This window comes from Podarcis erhardii (assembly GCF_964252035.2).
Source record: "Podarcis erhardii genome assembly, chromosome: 8".
Taxonomy (NCBI): Eukaryota; Metazoa; Chordata; class Lepidosauria; order Squamata; family Lacertidae; genus Podarcis; species Podarcis erhardii.
The window spans coordinates 35,421,355-35,441,410 of NC_138499.1; the positions used below are offsets into that span (position 1 = coordinate 35,421,355).

At 38.8% G+C, this 20,056-nt stretch overlaps 1 protein-coding gene across 5 annotated transcripts; it reads left to right on the forward strand.

Moving 5' to 3' along the window:
• The first annotated feature begins 1,306 nt into the window (after positions 1-1,306).
• Positions 1,307-19,804, forward strand: MYBL1 (MYB proto-oncogene like 1). Of its 5 annotated transcripts, none has more exons than XM_081873755.1 (17): positions 1,307-1,782; positions 3,212-3,378; positions 5,490-5,595; positions 5,685-5,756; positions 5,962-6,054; positions 6,721-6,941; positions 8,227-8,410; positions 10,417-10,491; positions 11,486-11,584; positions 12,306-12,539; positions 12,953-13,306; positions 14,041-14,186; positions 14,386-14,494; positions 15,033-15,149; positions 15,654-15,758; positions 16,375-16,551; positions 17,854-19,804. In XM_081873755.1, the coding sequence occupies exons 2-17, from the start codon at positions 3,317-3,319 to the stop codon at positions 17,980-17,982; spliced, it is 2,283 nt and encodes a 760-aa protein (XP_081729881.1). In that variant the 5' UTR covers positions 1,307-1,782; positions 3,212-3,316; the 3' UTR covers positions 17,983-19,804. The 5 variants fall into 5 exon arrangements, with proteins under 5 accessions (XP_081729881.1, XP_081729879.1, XP_081729880.1 ...); XM_081873753.1 differs by having other exon boundaries at positions 1,312-1,782; positions 14,380-14,494; XM_081873754.1 differs by having other exon boundaries at positions 1,312-1,782; positions 3,215-3,378; positions 14,380-14,494.
• Positions 19,805-20,056: the final 252 nt, after the last annotated feature.

The following is a 20,056-nucleotide window of genomic DNA, read 5'->3' on the forward strand; positions in this document are numbered from 1 at the left end:
TGCATTTGCACAAGCCAAAGGTCGAAAAGTCACATTCTGAGTACTGGCAGCGCACTATGTAACACAACAGATGTGTCACAGATTTTACTTTTAATAAGTTTTCTGTTTTGTAGCAGTTCCTATCTTTGTAAGCATAATTCATTTTGGAATATCCATTATTTTATCTTTAAAAATATTAAATTAAAATAAAATAAGAAGCCATCCAGTTTACCCCTTACAGCTTTATTTTATTGTAATTTATACAATAATTTCTATAGTGCTTCTAGCGTTGGTTGTATTTGAAGTGAACTAGCTACCTGGCGCAAATGACATTGAAGTTGAAGTTGAAAAATAAACATACAGTACTTTAAAGCTAATTGAAGGAAGATAATTTTTGTAGTTAAGTACCCCCAAAACTAATAGAACATTTTGGGGGGGGTGGATGTTACAGGCGCTTGCTTTTTGCTTCTCACTGCAGCAGAGAGTACATCAAAAAACGCATCGGCTGAGCTCAGGTGGCCCTTCCCCTAAGGCACATTTACTGTCGATTACAGAAATGACTTTTTAGAGATATTATAGAACTATTGGCCAGTAGCATGGTTATATCTATTGCCGTCAGAACCAGCCTAAAAAAAAACCCCTCTCTTAATCTTAAATTGTTTACATACGCGGCCGTTAATAATATATAAACACAGTGATAAATGCCAATGAAGAGCTGGAAATGCGTTAGCCAGCGCAGTTTTTCCCTCCAGCAGTTGCACTGAAACTTTGTATACAGAAAACAGAAGCAGCAAACTCAACGTCCCTTCGATAGCTCAGCTGGTAGAGCGGAGGACTGTAGAGGCGCTACTCCACACGGAGATCCTTAGGTCGCTGGTTCGATTCCGGCTCGAAGGAGACCTAGCTTTTGTTTCCCCCCGCTTCTCTCACAGGTATAAAATCTCTTCACAGTGTTGCTATTCATTCCTTTTCTTAATGCCGCGTTTGTTTGTTTTAAAAGGCAATTGTATTGTCGTTAATTAATATAGATTTTTCTCCCCGAGAAAGGCGAATTCACGAGTGCCCAGTCTTGTATACGGATTCTCGCTACTTTTAACGTGTGGGGAAAGGAAAGCGGCACAACAGGCTGACTTAGTACATATCGCAGAGGGTATTTTGCCCGTCCGTGAGCTGCCTTTGGCTACTGCCCTTAAAAACGGGCCGTTTTCGTTTCGGTTGTTTTATCCCCTCACAAGCCCTTGAAGGCGAAAGGACTCCCTCCCCCAGCATGCCTTGCGCCTTAGCCCGCCCTCGGCCCCTCCTCCGGCTCCTTTCCATATCCCGCCACCTTTCTCTCCTTACTGGCCGTTCCCCCTCCTCCTTCGCACCAGCCCCCCTGCTTGGTCGCGTGCTTTCTGGAGCAGCCAATGGCGTAGCAGTCCGCGTGCGCAGATTCAAACGGCGGCTCTGGAAAGAGGCTGGGCGCGAGATTCGGCGGCAGGGACAAAAAAAAAGGAGAAAAAGGAGCCAGCGAGGGTGGAGGCGGCGGCGCCTGGGGGAAAGCAGCCCTGCCGGAGGAGCTCCGAGCCGTGACAGCCGAGCGAGGCCCCAGGCGGGGACTTGGAGCCCGGCTTGCCACCCCTTTCGCTGGGCGTAAGGCCATGTCCCCCATGCGGGGGGCGAGGCGCGGCCGGGGCTGAAAGGCAGCCGCGCCCCCCTCCCCGCCCCCTGGGGGCTGCGCGCCTTGGCCGGTGGTGACAGCCGCGCTCCCTTCTTCTCGCCTTCCTTATGGTGCGCGCCAAGGATGGCGAAGAGGCCGCGCAGGTGAGTGGCCCCCGCAGACCCTCCCGATCGCCCCCTCCCCAAGCCATCTCCAGCGCCCTGCCTGCTGCCCGGGACCTTTGGGGAACCTGAGCCCTGCCTATCCGCTGGAACAGGGGGCTCCTGACAGCCCTCCGGCCGTCTCCACAGATCCCCTCGCCTCACGAGATCCTCGCTGCCGTTTCCACGTGCCCAGACCATCGGATCCTTTGGTCCATTCACTCTTGCGCCCCAGCGCCTCGACCTGAGTGCGTCTTGCCCATGCCAATTAAGGTCCCCGCCTCCCGACAACATTAATATTATTCACAGAGCACAAGGGGACACAGAATCTTGTGTATTCAGTGGTAATCTTTTCACTTGATTCTCGGATATTCAGTAGTAATCTTTTCACTTGGTTCTCCCCAGCTACAGCACTATTCCAACACTCGGATTTCTTCCCCTTTGGAAATTTATACTGCCCTCTGGGCTCCACCCTATTTTCTTTGTTTTTGTGTTTTGGCATCGAGTCACATAACAGTGACAAAAGAGCCTTTCATATTGGTAATTCATGTCCTCTTATCCTGGTAATTCCCTCTGTCGCTTATTTACTGTAGTGTCGATACAGTGGTTTTTTCTTTTTTTTATCCTTCCTCTGTATGAGAATAGTAGATTGTACAGCTGTTACTAAATCAGAAAGCTAATTATTGTTGTTGGGGGGGGGGCTGCAACGGGGAGGAAAGCAATGTCCATGTTGACCTTAAGGACCTGACAAGAGAGAGAGTGTTGCCTGCATATAAAGACATGTACAGTGTTTTTTTTTTTCATATTTCTACAACAAATCACTCTGAAATTTACACCCTGTGTGATCATAGAATTAACATACATCTCAAAACAAGAATGTGTAATGATTTCATTCTGGTGTAGATAGTTTATGTACAGTATCAAACTAGGTATCCAGGATAGAGAATAGAAGAACTATTGTGGAATTACTTATCTATCAGATTAAAGTTAACAATGGGTCTTACAAATGCAGTTTGGGTAGTGTGCTAATGGCTTTGACATTCATAAAACTGCCTTTTTACATTCATTAGAATATTAAAAATGATTGAAACTGGATTTTTTTTTTTTGTTTAGTTTGAATTGGCAGTCTGTTACTTTTCTCTCATGTGTTCACATGCACACACTTGTGGGCTCAATTTTAATTCTATGTTTATTAGTTTTATTTGCAACTCTGGAAATGCTAGCCAACTATCTTATGCCCAATTATTTGGAAGTAAGCCATTTTTGAAATCAGTGGGACTTATGTCCAAGTAAAAATGGACAAACTAAGTCTAATGTGAATGACTTTTTGAATGTGAACATGGCTTAAAATGGGATATCATGGCCTGGTTCAAATGTAGTGTTAAGCAGTATTTATTGTTCTTTGTTTTGTCAAAACTTTTATTTTTTTTAGCAGAAAAACAAGACAAATGAAGCATCAAGAACTGCCCAACTGCTATCCTAAACATCTGAGTCGTCTCCTAGCTTTCAATGTATATAACATAAGATTTATTACTGTATGTGCAAGGCTCAACCCTGCCATACCCCTTTACAAAGCAGAGCAGTAATGTTCTTTCTAAGGTTTGTTTTTAATGTTGAAACCATGGGGTAGCATTCAACTAAATAGTTGTGCTTTTGCAGTGAGATTTCGCCCCTTTTCCTCTCCCTATGTGCACTCCACACCACCCCCAAATCCGCTCTGGAGGAACACCACCACCATAAAACATATTTGAGAGGGCACATGGGGAGGAGAACATTGTGTTGTGCAAGGAAAATATCTTTTGTGTTGGTGGAACATTTTGTTTAGCACCCTGTTGAATACAACCCACTGTTTAGAACTTGTTTGCAAATCATATTCTGTGTTTAACTTGGAAATACTGTGAATTCAAATAATAGCCACATTTCTAGGGACTACTTTGAATTACTCATTCTCTCAATGAAGAAAGAGAATTTAAAATAGTGTGACTGCTTTCTACAGTAAAGAAGGAAATACTAGCTGAGCTAAGTTCCCTGAAGAATGACATCTTGAGAGAAGTCTCATGTACATGCTCATCATATACACATAGGAAACTAAGCATATCTCATAAGGGCCTCAGAAAAAGAAGACTGTTGTGTATGTGAAATGTATGCATTGTGTGTGTGTGTGTGTATTATATTACAGTACATGGGAACACTGTTCCTAAAAAGTTTACATGGGATAACTTATTTGTCTCACTTGAATTTATACAGTGGTTTGTGACGTTGCATCATGACACTAGTACCAGCTTCCTCAAAGTAGTGTTACTGTTTTCTACACTGGGGAAATCAGTGCATTCCTTACAGGGAAGTATCTTTAGGAAGAATAGGATTTCTTCAATACTGTTTAGGAACAGTTGCTTCACTTCCTCTTGTGTGGATTCTCTAACAAGTGTCACACCAAGGAAGGCATCCAGCAATGTAGAAAAGGAAACCCTTTGGTGACTGAAAGTTATGCTGACATTCATGATTACATCATGGGTTAAGCAACCTATAAACTACAGGTGTTTGTCTCCATAAACACTCAAAGCCTAAGTTAGATGAAGGCAGAAGAAATGTGGAAAGAGTATGCTTCAGAGATAGTGTTGCTTTTTATTATCCCAATATAGTTGTAAGCCCCCTTCTCTCTGTTCCTGTGTCTGCTTTTACCACAATCCTTTACACATGCATGTGTGCACATATATCTGTCTAGACTGGCTTTAAAGTATCCAGTGCCACCAAACCAGCCAGCTATCCAGGGACTATCATGTACCAGTAGTACACTTGTTGTCTGTAATTTAAAAAGCATAGCTTCTTGGTAACCTTACACCTCATATGTATTGGAAATTTGTAAAATATTTATTTCTGCACATTTATTAGAAAGGCTGAAGGGAAGCAGCTGCTGAAACATGTTTGTCTAAATAGGGCATTTACATATATTAATATTGTGTCACAAATAGATATTGTAAAGGGGTGGAGGTGAGAAGCCAGAGGGTTTTTTCCTGTTCTTTAATTGTTCCTGTTCTCTTTATGGAAGGAAAAAAGTGTGATACAAATATGGGCAATTTTTTTTCATGTAAACACCCAATAGTTTTGAAATTAGCTTTTTTTGTCCAGTAGATGGCGCACAGACATCAAGGAGGTACAAGGGTGATGACAATCTTCTTCCTATTTCTTTTATTTCATCATGAGTTCCCAGCTTAATGCTATTTGCTGCACAATATTCTTGTATAGAAATAAATTTAACATAGAAAAATGCATGGTGTGTTTCCCTATACACAGGGCCACCTTTAATGCAATCTGGACGCTTGTTAGTTACGTTTGTGGTTTTCCAATAAAAATTTAACAAGTTCTTATGTAGTCACCCTTCTTCAACAAGACAGATCTTATATAAAACAAATGATACTAAGTTGAGAAACCCAGGACATTAATCTCAGGACCGTATTGGATCCTGCCTAAATGGAATATTTGAATCTTTTGCTTGGATGCCCTACATCTTTTTCTTAACTGAAAGCAGTGCAGGGGGTATCAATGGGAAAACGATGAAGGAGAACTGTCCTTCCCTCATGCTGCTGTTCCACAATTGGAATTGGGCCTTCGGTTGATGATTTGTTATTTTTTAAAAAAGGTTTCTCGAGCTGTTGTGTAAGCCTGGTTTCACTGTCAATGTTAACTTAATATTAGCTTGCACTTTGCAGTGAGGAAGATGATGATGACCTTCACTATGCAGATCATGACTATGAAGTACCACAACAAAAAGGAACGAAGAAGATATGTAACAGAGTAAAATGGACGCGTGATGAGGTGAGCCTTAACCAGGTCATGGCTTTTCTTTATGTTTAGATCTAATGTCATGTGTCTATTTATAAGTTTTTTTAAAACTGTATTAACAGGATGAAAAGCTGAAGAAGCTAGTAGAACAGCATGGTACAAGTGACTGGACATTTATTGCTAGTCATCTACAAGTAAGTAGAAATTATTTCAATGAGATTTTTCTTATTTTACATACAAGAGTTCAAAAGCCACACATGCATCTCCACTGCATGTGCCAAGATGTCTCCCACACTGAAGTCAACAACAAAGCTCCTAATGGAATCTCTGCGTGTATAGTGGAGCCTTATGGAGTCTTCAGTTGGAATTATACAGTGATTTTTTTTCATTCTTCTGTAGAATCGTTCCGATTTTCAGTGCCAGCACCGTTGGCAAAAAGTCCTGAATCCAGAACTTATTAAAGGCCCCTGGACTAAGGAAGAGGATCAGAGGGTAAGTGACCTATATTTTTATTGATTATTAATTATGTTTCTGAAAGCACAGTAGGATTGCCCAAGAGTGCACTACCCTGCTTTTACCTTACTGCTTTTACCTTTTGGCCGACTCAATTGAAGGATGGGGTTCACAGTCCCATTGTTGTGCTCTTAAGAGTTTACTTGGATGAAAACCAAAATATAAATTAAATTGCTTGAATATTTTCCCAAATTGATTTCATTTCCCATAGGATAATGCTATCAGTTTTTCATAACATTGTCATGTATTTAACTATGATGTGTTAAAATGTAACAATTGATTTGTTTTTCTTACATGTTAAAAGCTTTCTCATTTCACCCTGTACTTGGCCACACAGTATGTGGAAAGGAAGAGTGATATATTTCAGACTGTTTTCCAAAATGCATTTTCTTTCTCATTGGTTGGATGCTGTACAGTTTTTTATTTAAAAAGTCAGTGTCACTCTGTCTTTTGGAACTTTTGAAATATAACTGTTTATCATTTTGCTTGACACAATCTTGTACTACTTCAGTAGTACTATTTTTTCAAGTACAAATAACCTAAATAAATGTAATTGAGATTCTCTAATTCTTTATCATGAATATGGCTATTGTTTTCTTATATAGTAATCAGTTGCATACTGTTGCTGTTCAATTTGTGTTCCAGGTTATTGAGCTTGTTCAGAAATATGGTCCAAAGCGCTGGTCTTTGATTGCAAAGCACTTAAAAGGAAGAATAGGGAAGCAATGTCGAGAACGATGGCATAATCACCTTAATCCTGAGGTAAAGAAATCTTCATGGACTGAGGAGGAGGACAGAATCATCTATGAAGCTCACAAACGCTTGGGAAATCGATGGGCTGAAATTGCAAAGTTGCTTCCTGGAAGGTAAAATCACACTGTTATTTCTAGGTTTCTGAAACCTATTCCAAAATAATTGGCACTGGCCTCCCCCCACTCCCAGATTAGCATGTTCAAAGAAGCTCCACCCTTCTCTATGCCATGTCTTAACTCAATGTTTTTGTGCAGTAGGCTGCGCCCTAGCAATAGATGTCCCTCTGCCTGGCCAATCCTGCTAAGCACCCAGTGTCCCCAACTGATCTCCATAGATTTCTCTTAAACTTGTAGAGCAGCACAAATTTGGTGTGTGTGTGTGTGTGTGTATGTTTGTAGGAGCGCGGTCCTTCCTTGCATGTGTTTCTGGGCAGGCATGATTACATCAACCAGTAACCACTGAGGCTTAGAAAAGGAAAGAAGGGAGTTTGGTATATTAGATGCCCTGTGGCCTTCTGGCTCAAGTAACCAGGCAGCAGTCTACTGAACTCCTTTAGTTTCTTCAAGCACCCTTGATGTTGCCTGATATTGCAACATCTATTTCCCCTCTCCCATTAACCCCTGCCATGCCAAGAATGTTACAGAGCTAAGCTGTGTAAGTGCTCCCCAGAATCAGAACAGAAGGAATTGATAGTGTAAAAATTTATTTCTAAAGGGTGAACTAGGAAGAAATATCCAAGAAATGGATTATCTTGCGGTGGATTTTGCAGGATTTGTTGATTAAGTAATTACAAATGTCCTGCTTATCATATAGCATACCTTTCCTCTTTTGTTCTTTTCTGCTCTGCAATTTATCTTGCATTTTGAGTTATTTTAAAATCTGAATCAAATAGTTGTTAATGCTATATTCAGAGCAGTTAAAGTAATACAGATTACTTCCTCCAGATGGCTATGATTCAAATAACAAAGAAATTAATACTTGGGTGGAATCCAAAGGAGGAAGAGAAACATTTTTAAATTCTACTTGTGCAAGTTTCTGTTAGGAAGAATCCTCTTAGATCCCCTGTCCCTTTCTATTATTATGAAAAAGAAATATTGTACTGTTTTAGAAATATTTGAAATTTCCCCTTTTAATTTAGAGAAGTATTGAAAGGTAACCTTCCTTCTCAATACATTATTTCTCTCATTGTTTCTATCTTGATGTAGCTAAGCTCTCAGGTCAATGCAATATGTTACTACATAATTTCTACATTTTGGGCACAACACAGCCAAAGTTAAATAGTGTTCATGTTTTAATTCATTTCAATAAGAGTTAAGCAGGTTATTAACTCTCATCAGTTGAATACATGATACTTTATATTGCTTGACTTTGGCTGGATCTGTCCCATGATTTATTTAGGACTGACAATTCTATCAAAAATCATTGGAACTCCACTATGCGAAGAAAAGTAGAACAAGAAGGATATTTACAAGATGGAATCAAGACTGAGCGACCTTGTTCGTCAAAACTGCCGCACAAAACTTGTGCATCTACAGACCATCTTCATACCCCAAATCAGTTTTACATACCAGTGCAGGCACATGTAAGTTCTTCAGTACCTTTTGTGTGTGTCCACATTTTTTATTTAAAAAGGGGGGGTGGGAAGCATATATTAAAATGGATGGGTAACTTTTTTCTATCAAGGGCTGCATTCTCTCCAGTGGTGAGTAGGACCACTGTTTTTATTTCTCCCAGCAGCCCTTTCTCTTTTCACATCCCCCTCTACACCGCCTCTCCTGCTCTCTCTTCATTCTTGGTCTTCGAAGAGATTAGTCTTCTGCAAAGGACTTTAGAAATTTGGCTGAGGGTTATGGCTAGCCAGGTGAAAAATAAGGCAATGCTCCTGTACCTTTCATAGTTATGTATAGCAAGGGATTTCACTAGATGAAGCTGGCATGACAAGCTAATCTGCTGAAATTCCCTCTTTTTCTGGTATAGACGTTTTCTGTTTCATTTATTTATTAAAATGCATAGTGATGGATGAATACTGATGGATATAATAAAAATTGGAGTGGTTTGTGTAAGAACCATCTAGCCAGGACTAAATTCCTGGGTCCTGCTTTACTGCGCTTGGTTGGCAGGCCTGTTGAGTCACATGCCGCACTGCTTTTGCAGGATACAGATCCTTCTGTAACTCTGCAGGTGGCGAGATTCCTGAATGCGGTTATCTCACACACAAAAACCACCAAAAAACAACATTAACAACAAAAACTAATCGGACAGTTATGATGAGAGTGCATGACGGATCTCGTCTCCAGTTCTCCTTCTTCTGTGAACCGTCCCTTGGATCTTTCCGGGCCCCAAGCTGTTATTTGTCACTGCTCAATGACCCACCCTTACATCGTGGTGTTCCCCTTCTGTTGTTAGATGTATTGGTTTTTATGTTTCTGTGCTTTTACATTTGTACATATTTTATGGGCTAATAGCCGTAAATAAATAAATAAATAAAAAGAGATGAGCGCCGCAACCCCAGAGTCGTCCACGACTGGACTTAACTGTCAGGGGTCCTTTACCTTTTTTAAAAAAACAAGCTGTAAGAACCATCATAATAATTGACACTGAGTAATGTTTCCAAAAATAGATGAAGAATAACAAAACTATGTATTACAAATTGGGCAGGGTACAAAACAGAGGTTGGGGAGTTAGTTGGAGTCCAGGAAATTTGAGTAAATGTTAGTTCTTAAGAGGTATTTAAAAATTATTACTGTCTTTGCCTCATGAATGGCCCAAAGGAGGATATTCCTGAGGTGTGCACTGTTGCTGAGAAGGCCCACTTCTCCTTGTGAAAACTTTGTGAAATATATTTATTTCATAAAATTAATATACTGCTTGATTGTAGAAAAAAACATTAAGGCAGTTTACAAAAAAGATGGGCTTGGTTTATGCCAAGGGAGGCTGTCTGCTACAGCATGTATCCTGGTCCCAAGTTGTTTAGGGCTTTAAATATCAAAACATTGAAAGCTACTAGGCAGCTAATTTAGACTGAGATGTGTCAAGATACTCAGTTCCATCTAAGAGCATGTGCATTGCATCTTGCTAACCCTACCAAGGTTACTCACTCCGTTAAAACTTATATCACAAAGAAACTATTGCTGTTAAAAAAAATTGTTGAGGAAATATCTTCAGAATTTTTATTTAAAAATCCAATGTTTACCCCCTCAATAAGCCTTTTTTAAAACTCAGAAAATGAGCTCTTGTCTTCAAGTGATACTGATAAATTAAAAGTGTGATAAATGGATATTGTAATGAAAGTGATACGGCGGATAAATTTTCTTTTATAATTTAATAACCTGAGAGTTCCTCATTTGTCTCAAATTGATCAGTTTTTGAAAAGAAGTATGTGTCAAATTTTAAAAATATGCTGAAATTGAAAAATGTGTATAAAGTGTATAAAATCAGTGTATAAAGTATAAAAGTGTATAAAGAACTGTTCTGATTTGTTAGATCCCAGGATATCAGTATGTGTCAAATTTTAAAAATATGCTGAAATTGAAAAATGTGTATAAAGTGTATAAAATCAGTGTATAAAGAACTGTTCTGATTTGTTAGATCCCAGGATATCAGTATGTTTCAACAGAAGGCAACTGCATTGACCATGTCACAACTTCTTCAAATTTCATTCAGGTAAGTTCTGTCTATAATGATGAATTTTTAAGCTTTTTATGAAAATATTTGGCAGATAGCATGCAAATGTTTTTGTTTAAGGACTTTATCACAAGGATTGTGTTGAGCAGCAGTTCCATTAAAGTGAATAATGGCTTGTATATAATGTGACCTCTAGGAGAGCATTTTGAGACGAATTCTGTGCAGACGAAAAATGTGTCTATAAGATTAGTTTCAAAGGTTATAAGGTGTTCCCTATTTTCTTGGGGGGGGGGGCAGATAGAGATTGTGTGACCTACAGTGGCCTGGCTAGCACATCATATTAAATAATACTGCAGTTTAAAACAAACTATTCTGAATACCAGTTGCTGGAAACCACTGGAGAGGAGAGTGCTCCTATGCTCAGGTCCTGCAGTTTTGGAGAGTTGCAGCTGGGCAGGAAAACAACAATCCTTTCCTCCCTAGCTGCAACCCACAATCACCTCTCCTCCATTGTAATTAAGCTTCAAAAACCTCTTACTGTAGCCAACAGAGGGCTTCTCTGAAGACTACTTGTACTGTGAGGAGTTCTTTTGGCATGGGGTGGTGGAATAATGATCCCCAGCTGTGAGCCTGTGACCCTTCAGAATTTCTCCTATGTTGCAACTAATCTTGAAAAGCAGTCAGGAGGGACACTGGGGGTGGAACTTATGGGCACCAGGGAAGGCCTCTGGGTGCATGTGAACCTGTGGGCTCTGTGTTGGCAATCCATTTATATATATATATATATATGGAACGCTTCACGAACCTGCATGTCATCCTTGCGCAGGGGCCATGCTAATCTTCTCTGTATCACTCCAACCCTAGTACATGTGCTGCCGAAGCGAGCACAGGCAATCCATGTTTTAAATGAGAACTTATCAAAGTTTAATTGAGTTTGCAGAAAATTATAACAGCAAATATGTTGCCATTCTCAGTAATATGCCCTAAACATAACACCTTGTCCTTTGGTGTTGTTTTTTCTTCAATGTATCAGCCATTTGATGATGATCCTGACAAAGAGAAAAAAATTAAGGAACTTGAGCTGTTACTTATGTCGGCTGAGAATGAAATCAGGAGAAAGAGAGTCTCATCTGTAAGAACCTTTTCTGTAAATATCATGATGTCATGATGGCTAATGATCTTTTACTGTGCATAATTGAAACAAATTAATGAACAAACTTTATGATTCTGATTTGTTTCATATGTGTATTCTGCTTCCCTATTCTCCTTTGCTTATACAGGAATCCTTGAGGGAAAACTGTTGGTTTTCCCTGCACAACTGGGACAGTGGGACAAGAGGGAGGGGCAGTTGAGACAGCTTGAATGACATAATGTGCTACTTAGGACAACTATCTTAGAGTTTTTAGAAGAAAGATTTGGTGCTTTCCATACCTTTTATTGCTAAATTATGGAGGGCAAAGGAAATGTTGCAGGAAGGGAGCTGCATGCGCAACTGTAGCTTCTGTGCTATTTCTGCCATTGGCTCTTTCTTTGCATATGGAATGTGTTTCCCTTAGAATCCCAGCATGCTTGAACTATAGCCTAAATGCCAGTCAGCGTGGTTTAATTATCAGACCTTCTTCCCAGGGAACTCTGGGAATAGTAGTTCTGAGAGGGGAATTGGGGACTCACAACACTAAAAGAAACAAACTACAGTTCCCAGGATTCTTTGGGTGAAGCAATGACTGTTTAAATTGAGGTGATACTGCTTTAAGTGGACAGTGCAGGTGGGACCTAGGTTGCCTAAAAGTAATTTATGTTAGTCATCTTTCATGTTTAATATCAATAAAAAGCAACACTTTTTGTATTCTTAGCAAGCTGGAAATTTTTCCAACTGGTCTGGAGGCTTCATCATGGAAGATAGTATGACAAATGCCCTAAATGGCCTTGGGGAACAAACGAATGACTTCTATAATCTGGATGAAACCCAGGCTGCAACAGCTCAGCAGAACTCTCCTACCAAATATTTGGCTGTGGAGGCAAATGCGGTTTTGTCATCTCTACAGACTATTCCAGAATTTGCAGAGACACTAGAACTCATTGAGTCTGTAAGTCTGAATCATCTTATTTCCAGCCTTTAATAAACAGTTATTTTTCATAATATGCAAAAGAGAAACAAACAAACAATATTAACATTAGCACAATATATAGCATTTGTTCTATGTATTGCAAGTGCTACATAATAATAGTGTTTCACTATTAGCTGCTTTATTGGTTCTTGTAAAGAAAAACAATGCAGAATTAGGAATTAACATTCTGGAATAAGATGAGAGAAAATTAGGAGACTGAATTCAAACTAAAAAGACATGCACGTAAGGACTAGAGTTAAATTTAGTCATTTTGTGCTAGAATGACGGTACATAGTTAAGCAACTGATCCCACCAGTCCAATTCTGTTGAAATAAATCATTCTGTTTATTCCAATAAACACATGGCACAACGTTTCTTTCTCCCCCTTGTAGGATCCTGTAGCATGGAGTGATGTCACCAGCTTTGACCTCTCTGATGCGGCTACGTCCCCTGTCAGTCAAGCTCCAGTAAAACTAATGCGGATTCAGCACAATGATGGGGCCATGGAGTGCCAGTTTAATGTAAGTGTTGTACTAGATGGCAAAAAATCAAGTGACGACGAAGAGTCAGCATCTCCAACTACAGCCAAGTTCAGTACTCCTCCAACTATTTTGCGCAAGAAGAAGAAAACTAGAACTGGACTGTCACCATCAGTCAATGAACAGAACGATGGTTCATGTAGCAATGGTTCCAGTTTTGCACTAAAACAAACACCAGTGAAAACACTACCCTTTTCTCCTTCCCAGGTAAATAAAATTAATGTAATTAAACTTGCTTTTATTGAATAGGTTAGGCAGGGTTGTCTACTAAATCCTATAAATCAATAAAAGATGATTTTACGCTATTCATTCACTTGTAACAATTGTGTAGTTAAGTATGCAGCTCTTCCCTGCTCGGTAGATTGGTTCTGCACTTTTTAACTATAAGTGACTCAGACCTGTCTTGGATTGTGTCATGTCAGGAATTGAGATTGGCTCTATAAATGGCTTGCAGCTCTTCCATACAAATTAGTATTGTTTCCAGTGTTATCTGAATGGCGTAAATCCAACACAGCTTTAAGCCAACAATTTTACAGAAAATCACTGAAAATATTAGAATGATTGCTCCAAAAGTTCAGCAAAAGCTCAAAGTAGAATGAAAGGTAGTTTTCATTAGTTGCAAAGACAGCAATGTGATCCTCGGATGAAGGGTGGTATAGAAATTTATTTAGTTATTTAATGATGTTGTTGATATTAACTGATTGGCTTGTATCCAGTGATAGTTCTACACTGTGTAAAACATACCTGGGTACAGCCCATTGTTCTTCTCTGACCTAAGGGTAGAGAATCATTCTTATGAAATCTTCATAATATCATGATGCTGGATGAGAATTTGTCTTGCTACAAGTTGGACAGCTCATAATTGTGTGTATGGAGCAGAGTAATAAAAGCAAAACTGCTCAATTTACATGGAACAATTTGTGTTCTTGTTTTATGTGCAGTTCTTCAACACCTGTTCTGGAAATGAGCAGTTTAACATTGAAAATCCTGCCTTTACATCAACTCCAATTTGTGGCCAGAAGGTTCTTATTACCACACCTTTACATAATAAAGAAGTAACACCCAAAGATCAAAAAGAAAATGCAGGGTAAGTATATGATTGATTTTAAATGGCTTTTAGATATGAATTAAAAACAAAAACAAACCTAGATGTGCTAAAGAATTACTTTGCAAATACCATCAAAGGAAAGTGGGGGAGTGGATTCACTCTCCAAGAATCCTTTACTTAAAATGACTGATTTTGACTATCTAAATAGTAACACACTTTGGTTTTTGGAAAGTTTTAGGACACCTACTATTAGAAGATCGCTGCTAGGTACAACACCAAGGACCCCTACTCCATTTAAGAATGCTTTAGCTGCTCAGGAAAAAAAATATGGTCCTCTGAAAATTGTGGTATGTAGAATTTTGGTTCATATTCCTTTTACGTAACTTTTGGTTCACATTGCCTTGGATACACATACACACATACACAGCTCAGGACCCATTTTTTAATGTAATTGATTTTAAATTGTTTTAAATATTAAGTTTTAAATTGCTGTAACTCCTCTAATGGAGGGTGGGTAAGAAATCACATTATCATTATTAGAGTGGGACTTCTATTTAAATATAAGACTATGCTATGATAGGCAATGTTACTTTGCTTCAAACCAGTTTTTTCTTCCTTTGAAAGTTTAATGGTAATCCTTTGTACTAATATATAGATATATAGAGAAGCATGGTTTGATTGGTTGTTAATGTCCTCATCTCTTTCCATAGTGTTGTGCTGGATTGCTTCTGGATATTCCATAAATTAAATAATACTACAGTTGAATTACTTGTGCATTGGGATTAAATGTTTTTTTTTTAAAGTAGTGTACCTAGTGCTATGATATTTAGGAGAAATCATCTCCCGACTTGCCTTCTGCTTGATGTATTTTACCTGTTTGATTAGTCACAACCCCTTGCCTATCTGGAAGAAGATATCAGAGAAGTTTTAAAGGAGGAAACTGGAACAGATATCTTCTTCAAGGAAGAAGAGGATTCTTTCTACAAGGGCTGCAAACTAGAGGTAAATTACATTACCCTTTTTCAAAGCTCCTTTACAAAGAGGGTGAGGGCACCACCCACCCTTGTTGTTTTTTATGGGTATTATTGGAGGGAGAAATGATTGGGAGCAGAGAAGTGTGTAATTTTGCATGGGGGCAGGGAGTGTGTAATTTTGCCCCACTTTATGTTGCAAGCTTAGGTTGGGGAGATAGCAGAAGTGAGAGAGCTGTTGCTACCTGTAAATACATACTTGTATATTTGGCTAGTTGTCAATTGTATTTCTGTAATTTGGAATTGCTATTAGTCATTAATTTTATTTTGGTTTAATATTAATGTTTTATTTCTGTGCTGTTATAAAATGTGGAATTTTTCACTTTTTAATCTACTTGTGATACTTGTAAACTGCTTAGTGATTTCTGTGAAATGTGGAGCTGTATAACAGTTTAAAAATACATAGTATTCTAGCATTGCAAGGATTATGGAAACGATTGTAGTTGCTTTTCTTTCTTTAAAATGTTGCTCCTAGAATCCTTCTGTGAAGAAAGTCAGGAAGTCATTAGTTTTGGATCCTTGGGAAAAAGAAGAGCTTGGTGCCCAGTTTTTCACAGAAGACAGTGTTCCAGATGTACAGGTGAGCAGCATGAATTAAAATATGCACATATTTAAGGTAGAATGTACACTAATTTGTTTCTGTAAGTCATAGTTATTTGAAATCTTCTCTGTTGACAAGTAGCACAACCAAACATGACACTGGCTTTAAAAATAATACTACCAAATTTAGATTTTAAATGGCAAGAAAAACAGCAGTCTTGTCTCATTTTGTAATGGAACATTTTTAATATTATTATTTATAGGCCGCTTTTATTCTAGAAAGGTCTTTGTGTTAGTGATACAAGAACACATTTATCTGGATCCATAAAATATTTCAAGCTAGAATTATTGGAATTAAGATGATACAGCCTATTGAAGTCATATCATCAAATGCTGGTTATTTCAAAGTATGCCACTTTTATAAGGTTGCTAAATAGGGATGAACCTACTGGGCCTTATTGTTCGTATTACAGTGATCGTTTTAGGAACGTCTGATAAGTATGTGACCACGCATGCACATATTGCACTGAACTCAGAAGTGGCCCACAATTTCACTTGAACACGTGATGCCTTTGAATGTAAATGGGGAGAGTTCTGTATGTCAGTTTTATTCTTCAATTATTTGATTTAAACTTTTTTTTTCTTTGTAAATCTAGTCAGAAAATATATATACTACATCACTCCTGATGATTCCATTATTGGAAATACATGACAATAGAGGCAGTAGGACTCCAGAGAAACAGGATTCCAGTTCAACAAAGCTGAATGTAGCAATGAAGAAAAAGCAGAATACTTGCACTTCAAAAAATGTCAAAACAGAAAAAACCTTCCAGGTCTGTATTCAATGCATCTTAATATTCTGCTTTATTTAGTTTAGCTATATGCTATTTGGAAGATTACTTTTTACATTCTTTCCTTTCTGTTTGTATTTAGCAGCTTAGATATAAATAAGGAATTGAGGGTTCTTGATGCAGCTTATTTTCTGCAAGATTCTCACGATGCATCCATTACGACTAAATTCAATATTTACCAATGCAAATATGATGCGTTGGTATTGAAATATGATGCATTGGTATTGAAATATTCAATGCAAATATGAAGATTTCATTTTAAGTCCAGTAGTACCCATGTTGATATTAGTGCCATGCCCTCTGTGTAGACTTGGAACAGCACTGCTGAGGTTTCAGTAGCCTGCATAGTGCAATGATAATGGTGCACTAGAACCACATTGCAGAAAAACATGGGCAAGACAGTTAAGAGTAATTCAGATGCCTCCCATATTCACATCCAGCCCTCCCCTTCAGCTCCAGTGCATAAGTAAATTACAAAGAGTGGAGATGGATACTGGTGTTCAATGCCTCCCTTTATAAGAGTCCTCTGGAGATGGCAGTTGTACCTCCACCTGGCTGGAGCGCCAAGTGTGAAAAGTGGTTCACAGACATTTTCAGTCATGTTTGTTTATATAGTATGAAACCTTTTTTAAAAATAATAATAATAGAGGAATCTGTTTAATGGCACCTTGCGGCTGACAATTTAAAAACTTTTTATTTTAAAATAGCATAAGCTTTCATAGGTGACAACCTATTTCATGGAACTGCTCAGCATCTGAAGTGAGTTGCTTCTACAAAGGCTTGTGCCATTTTGTAAAAAAGAAACTTTTCAAAAAAGCTTGGTGCCATCAAACAGATCTTTCTGTATTTGGAGTAATGTGTTTATATTGAACTGTAAAGTCTGCTGGTGTGATTATTCCCACATTCCAGATGAGGGGGCTGAGGCTGAGAATAGGATCATGTCTTAGGGCCACTTAGTGAAACTGAGAAATGTTGAATTCTTATCGTTAAATGATACATTTTATTTTAAGGTTTGGTTGTGAGGACACTGTCATAAAATGGACTTTCCCTTCTTTGTGCCCATACCCTCCCTATATCTTCTCCAGAGGGTCCCCCAACCCTATGGAGCAAATTTTCGGGGTGGGGGTGGGGCTGCAGGAAAGAGAAGAGGAAGCTGAAATTCTGTCATGCCAGGAGAAGTTACTTTTCCTGTGAGGCAGCCACAATTGGATTCCATATTTCGCTTATAAACAAAAAAGTTTGATGTGACTTGAAAGTAACTGTTACCTGGACCATGTGTTGCAGGCCAATTGTGAATGGGAAGCTGTTGTTTATGGGAAGACTGAAGATCAGCTTATTATGACTGAGCAAGCAAGAAGATACCTGAGCACCTATACAGCTACTGGCAGCACTTCAAGGGCTCTGATCTTGTGATGGTCCCTAAATGTACCAATCTACCTTTTTCCTTTATACTACAGACTTTATACTGAGATTTTTCCCCAGTAATGTATGTATGGATACTTTTTTGAGTTGAAACTGCATTATAAGGGAGAACTTAAGTCTCTTTTTAAACCTTTTTTAAAAGCAAGTTTAATTGGTCTTTTAAAAGACCACTCTAAAGAAAATGGTGAAAAGGATATTTTTCTAAGCCGTTTTTTAAATTCTTTATACATTTCTCTTGTTCTTAAGAAGCTTTTAATGTAGAGTAGGTTTACAGGTACTCGGTGATCTGTAAAAGAAAAACATTACACAACTCCTTGAGAATGCTTTTGCTTAAACACATTTGCTTATGTAGCAATTTTTATAAACACAAAAGAAAGACTAAAGGAAGAATAGAAAGTTGCACTACTAGAACTAGGTATGCTGCACAAAATTAACTACAGTGTTAAATGTATTTATTTGAGAATGGTACTTCTAATAAGAGTAGACAAAGGGAAGAATTTAATTTTTATTAGGATAAAGCATCAGTATTCAGAAATCTCAAACTGAGACCATTGTTGAATGTATTGTACAGCATGTGGGAGCAGGAAGGCTTTTGTAAATTTGGAAGGGGGTTTGTTTTTTAATTTATTTTCATTTTAAAGCTTAAGGCTGCAATCTCACCAAGTGCTCGCATATTCCTGCTGCTTTGCAAAACAACACAAACTCAGGAGGAAGCCAGGACAAACTTGCTCTTGCTTGCAGAGAGGAGAGGAGTAGTATCATAACACCCACTTCTCAGAGACAACACCTTTAAGAACTGCTGGCCCTTGCTCCTCCTTTCCATTGTTGTAACCTCAGCCTTATGCAGTGTTTTTATACACAGTCCATTCTGCTAGTTTTTGAGATGAACTACATCCCCTTATTATCCTTTCCCCATAGAAGCAGCAGTCCTGACCAAGTCCTCAGTCTTTTCTTGAATATGAGTCTAAAGCTAACCTGCCAGTTAAACCCCATTCTCCTTCTAGCCTGTGAGTCTTTGGGACTCTAATCACTGCCTTAATTTTGGTAGGACACTTAAGAACTTTCCAGTATATTATCAGTCAGGGGCATTAAGAAGAAGAAGAAATCAATGTGTATTTTGTTTCTTTTAGGAAGCTGCAGTGGGATTACTCCTGCAAAGCTCTAACATGGGTAGATTGATAGAAGAGCTCTCTTTAGGTCAGAGGATGTGAGCAGCTTGTGACAGTGAAGAATCAGTCTCTTAAAAGATGATGCTCATATTCTCAGTTGCAGGTTGTGCCTTTTGACAGGGATGAGAGCATCTTGCTTCTGGTGGGGACTGTTGAGCCTACAAATGGCCCAGGGAAGGGAAGGAGAGCAAGGCCCCAATATCGTATGAAGTATCAGAATTGACTGTGTCATGAAACATTGTACCTTGCAGAAGTTAACAAATGGAAAATTGGAGAGGAAGCTCAGTTGGGCTGGCCTTTTACAGCAGTTGCTCTGACTTGCTCTCAGTCTCCACAAATGCATCATATTTTACCTGAGGAGATAGATTGGAATGGTGGTTGTACCTGAGCTGTCTGTTGGCTAAGGGGTGTCTCTGAAGATATCCTACTATTCCTAATCAAATCAAAGCAGGAATAAAAGGAAGTGGCCTGTGGTGTGTCTCAGAAGAAGCACAGTGCAAGGTATAAACACATCTCTGTGTGAAAGAGACTTCCTCTTTTCTGTTTTTTTCCTGAGCTGTGTAAACACTGTGAAAGTGGCAAAAGGGAGAATGAGCATCCTCTCTGAAGGATGGTGGTGGAGGATCAGCTGCTGTGGCAGGATGCGCGAATGCCAGCCCCAGAAGTGGGTCTATGTGGGCAGAAACGATACAAAGGATTGCAGCCTCAGTGTGCAGATATATATATGTATGCAGGTTGTCTAGAAGCAGATGTTGTTTTCCTGGTAAATAGCTCCAGCAAAAATGAGAAAGAGCGAATTTTAACCTTGGTGCATGGAATAGCAGCGAGATTGCATGCTGTGAAATACATGAATTTGCATTTCATCTATTCGAGATTGCACTATTCCCTTTTAAATC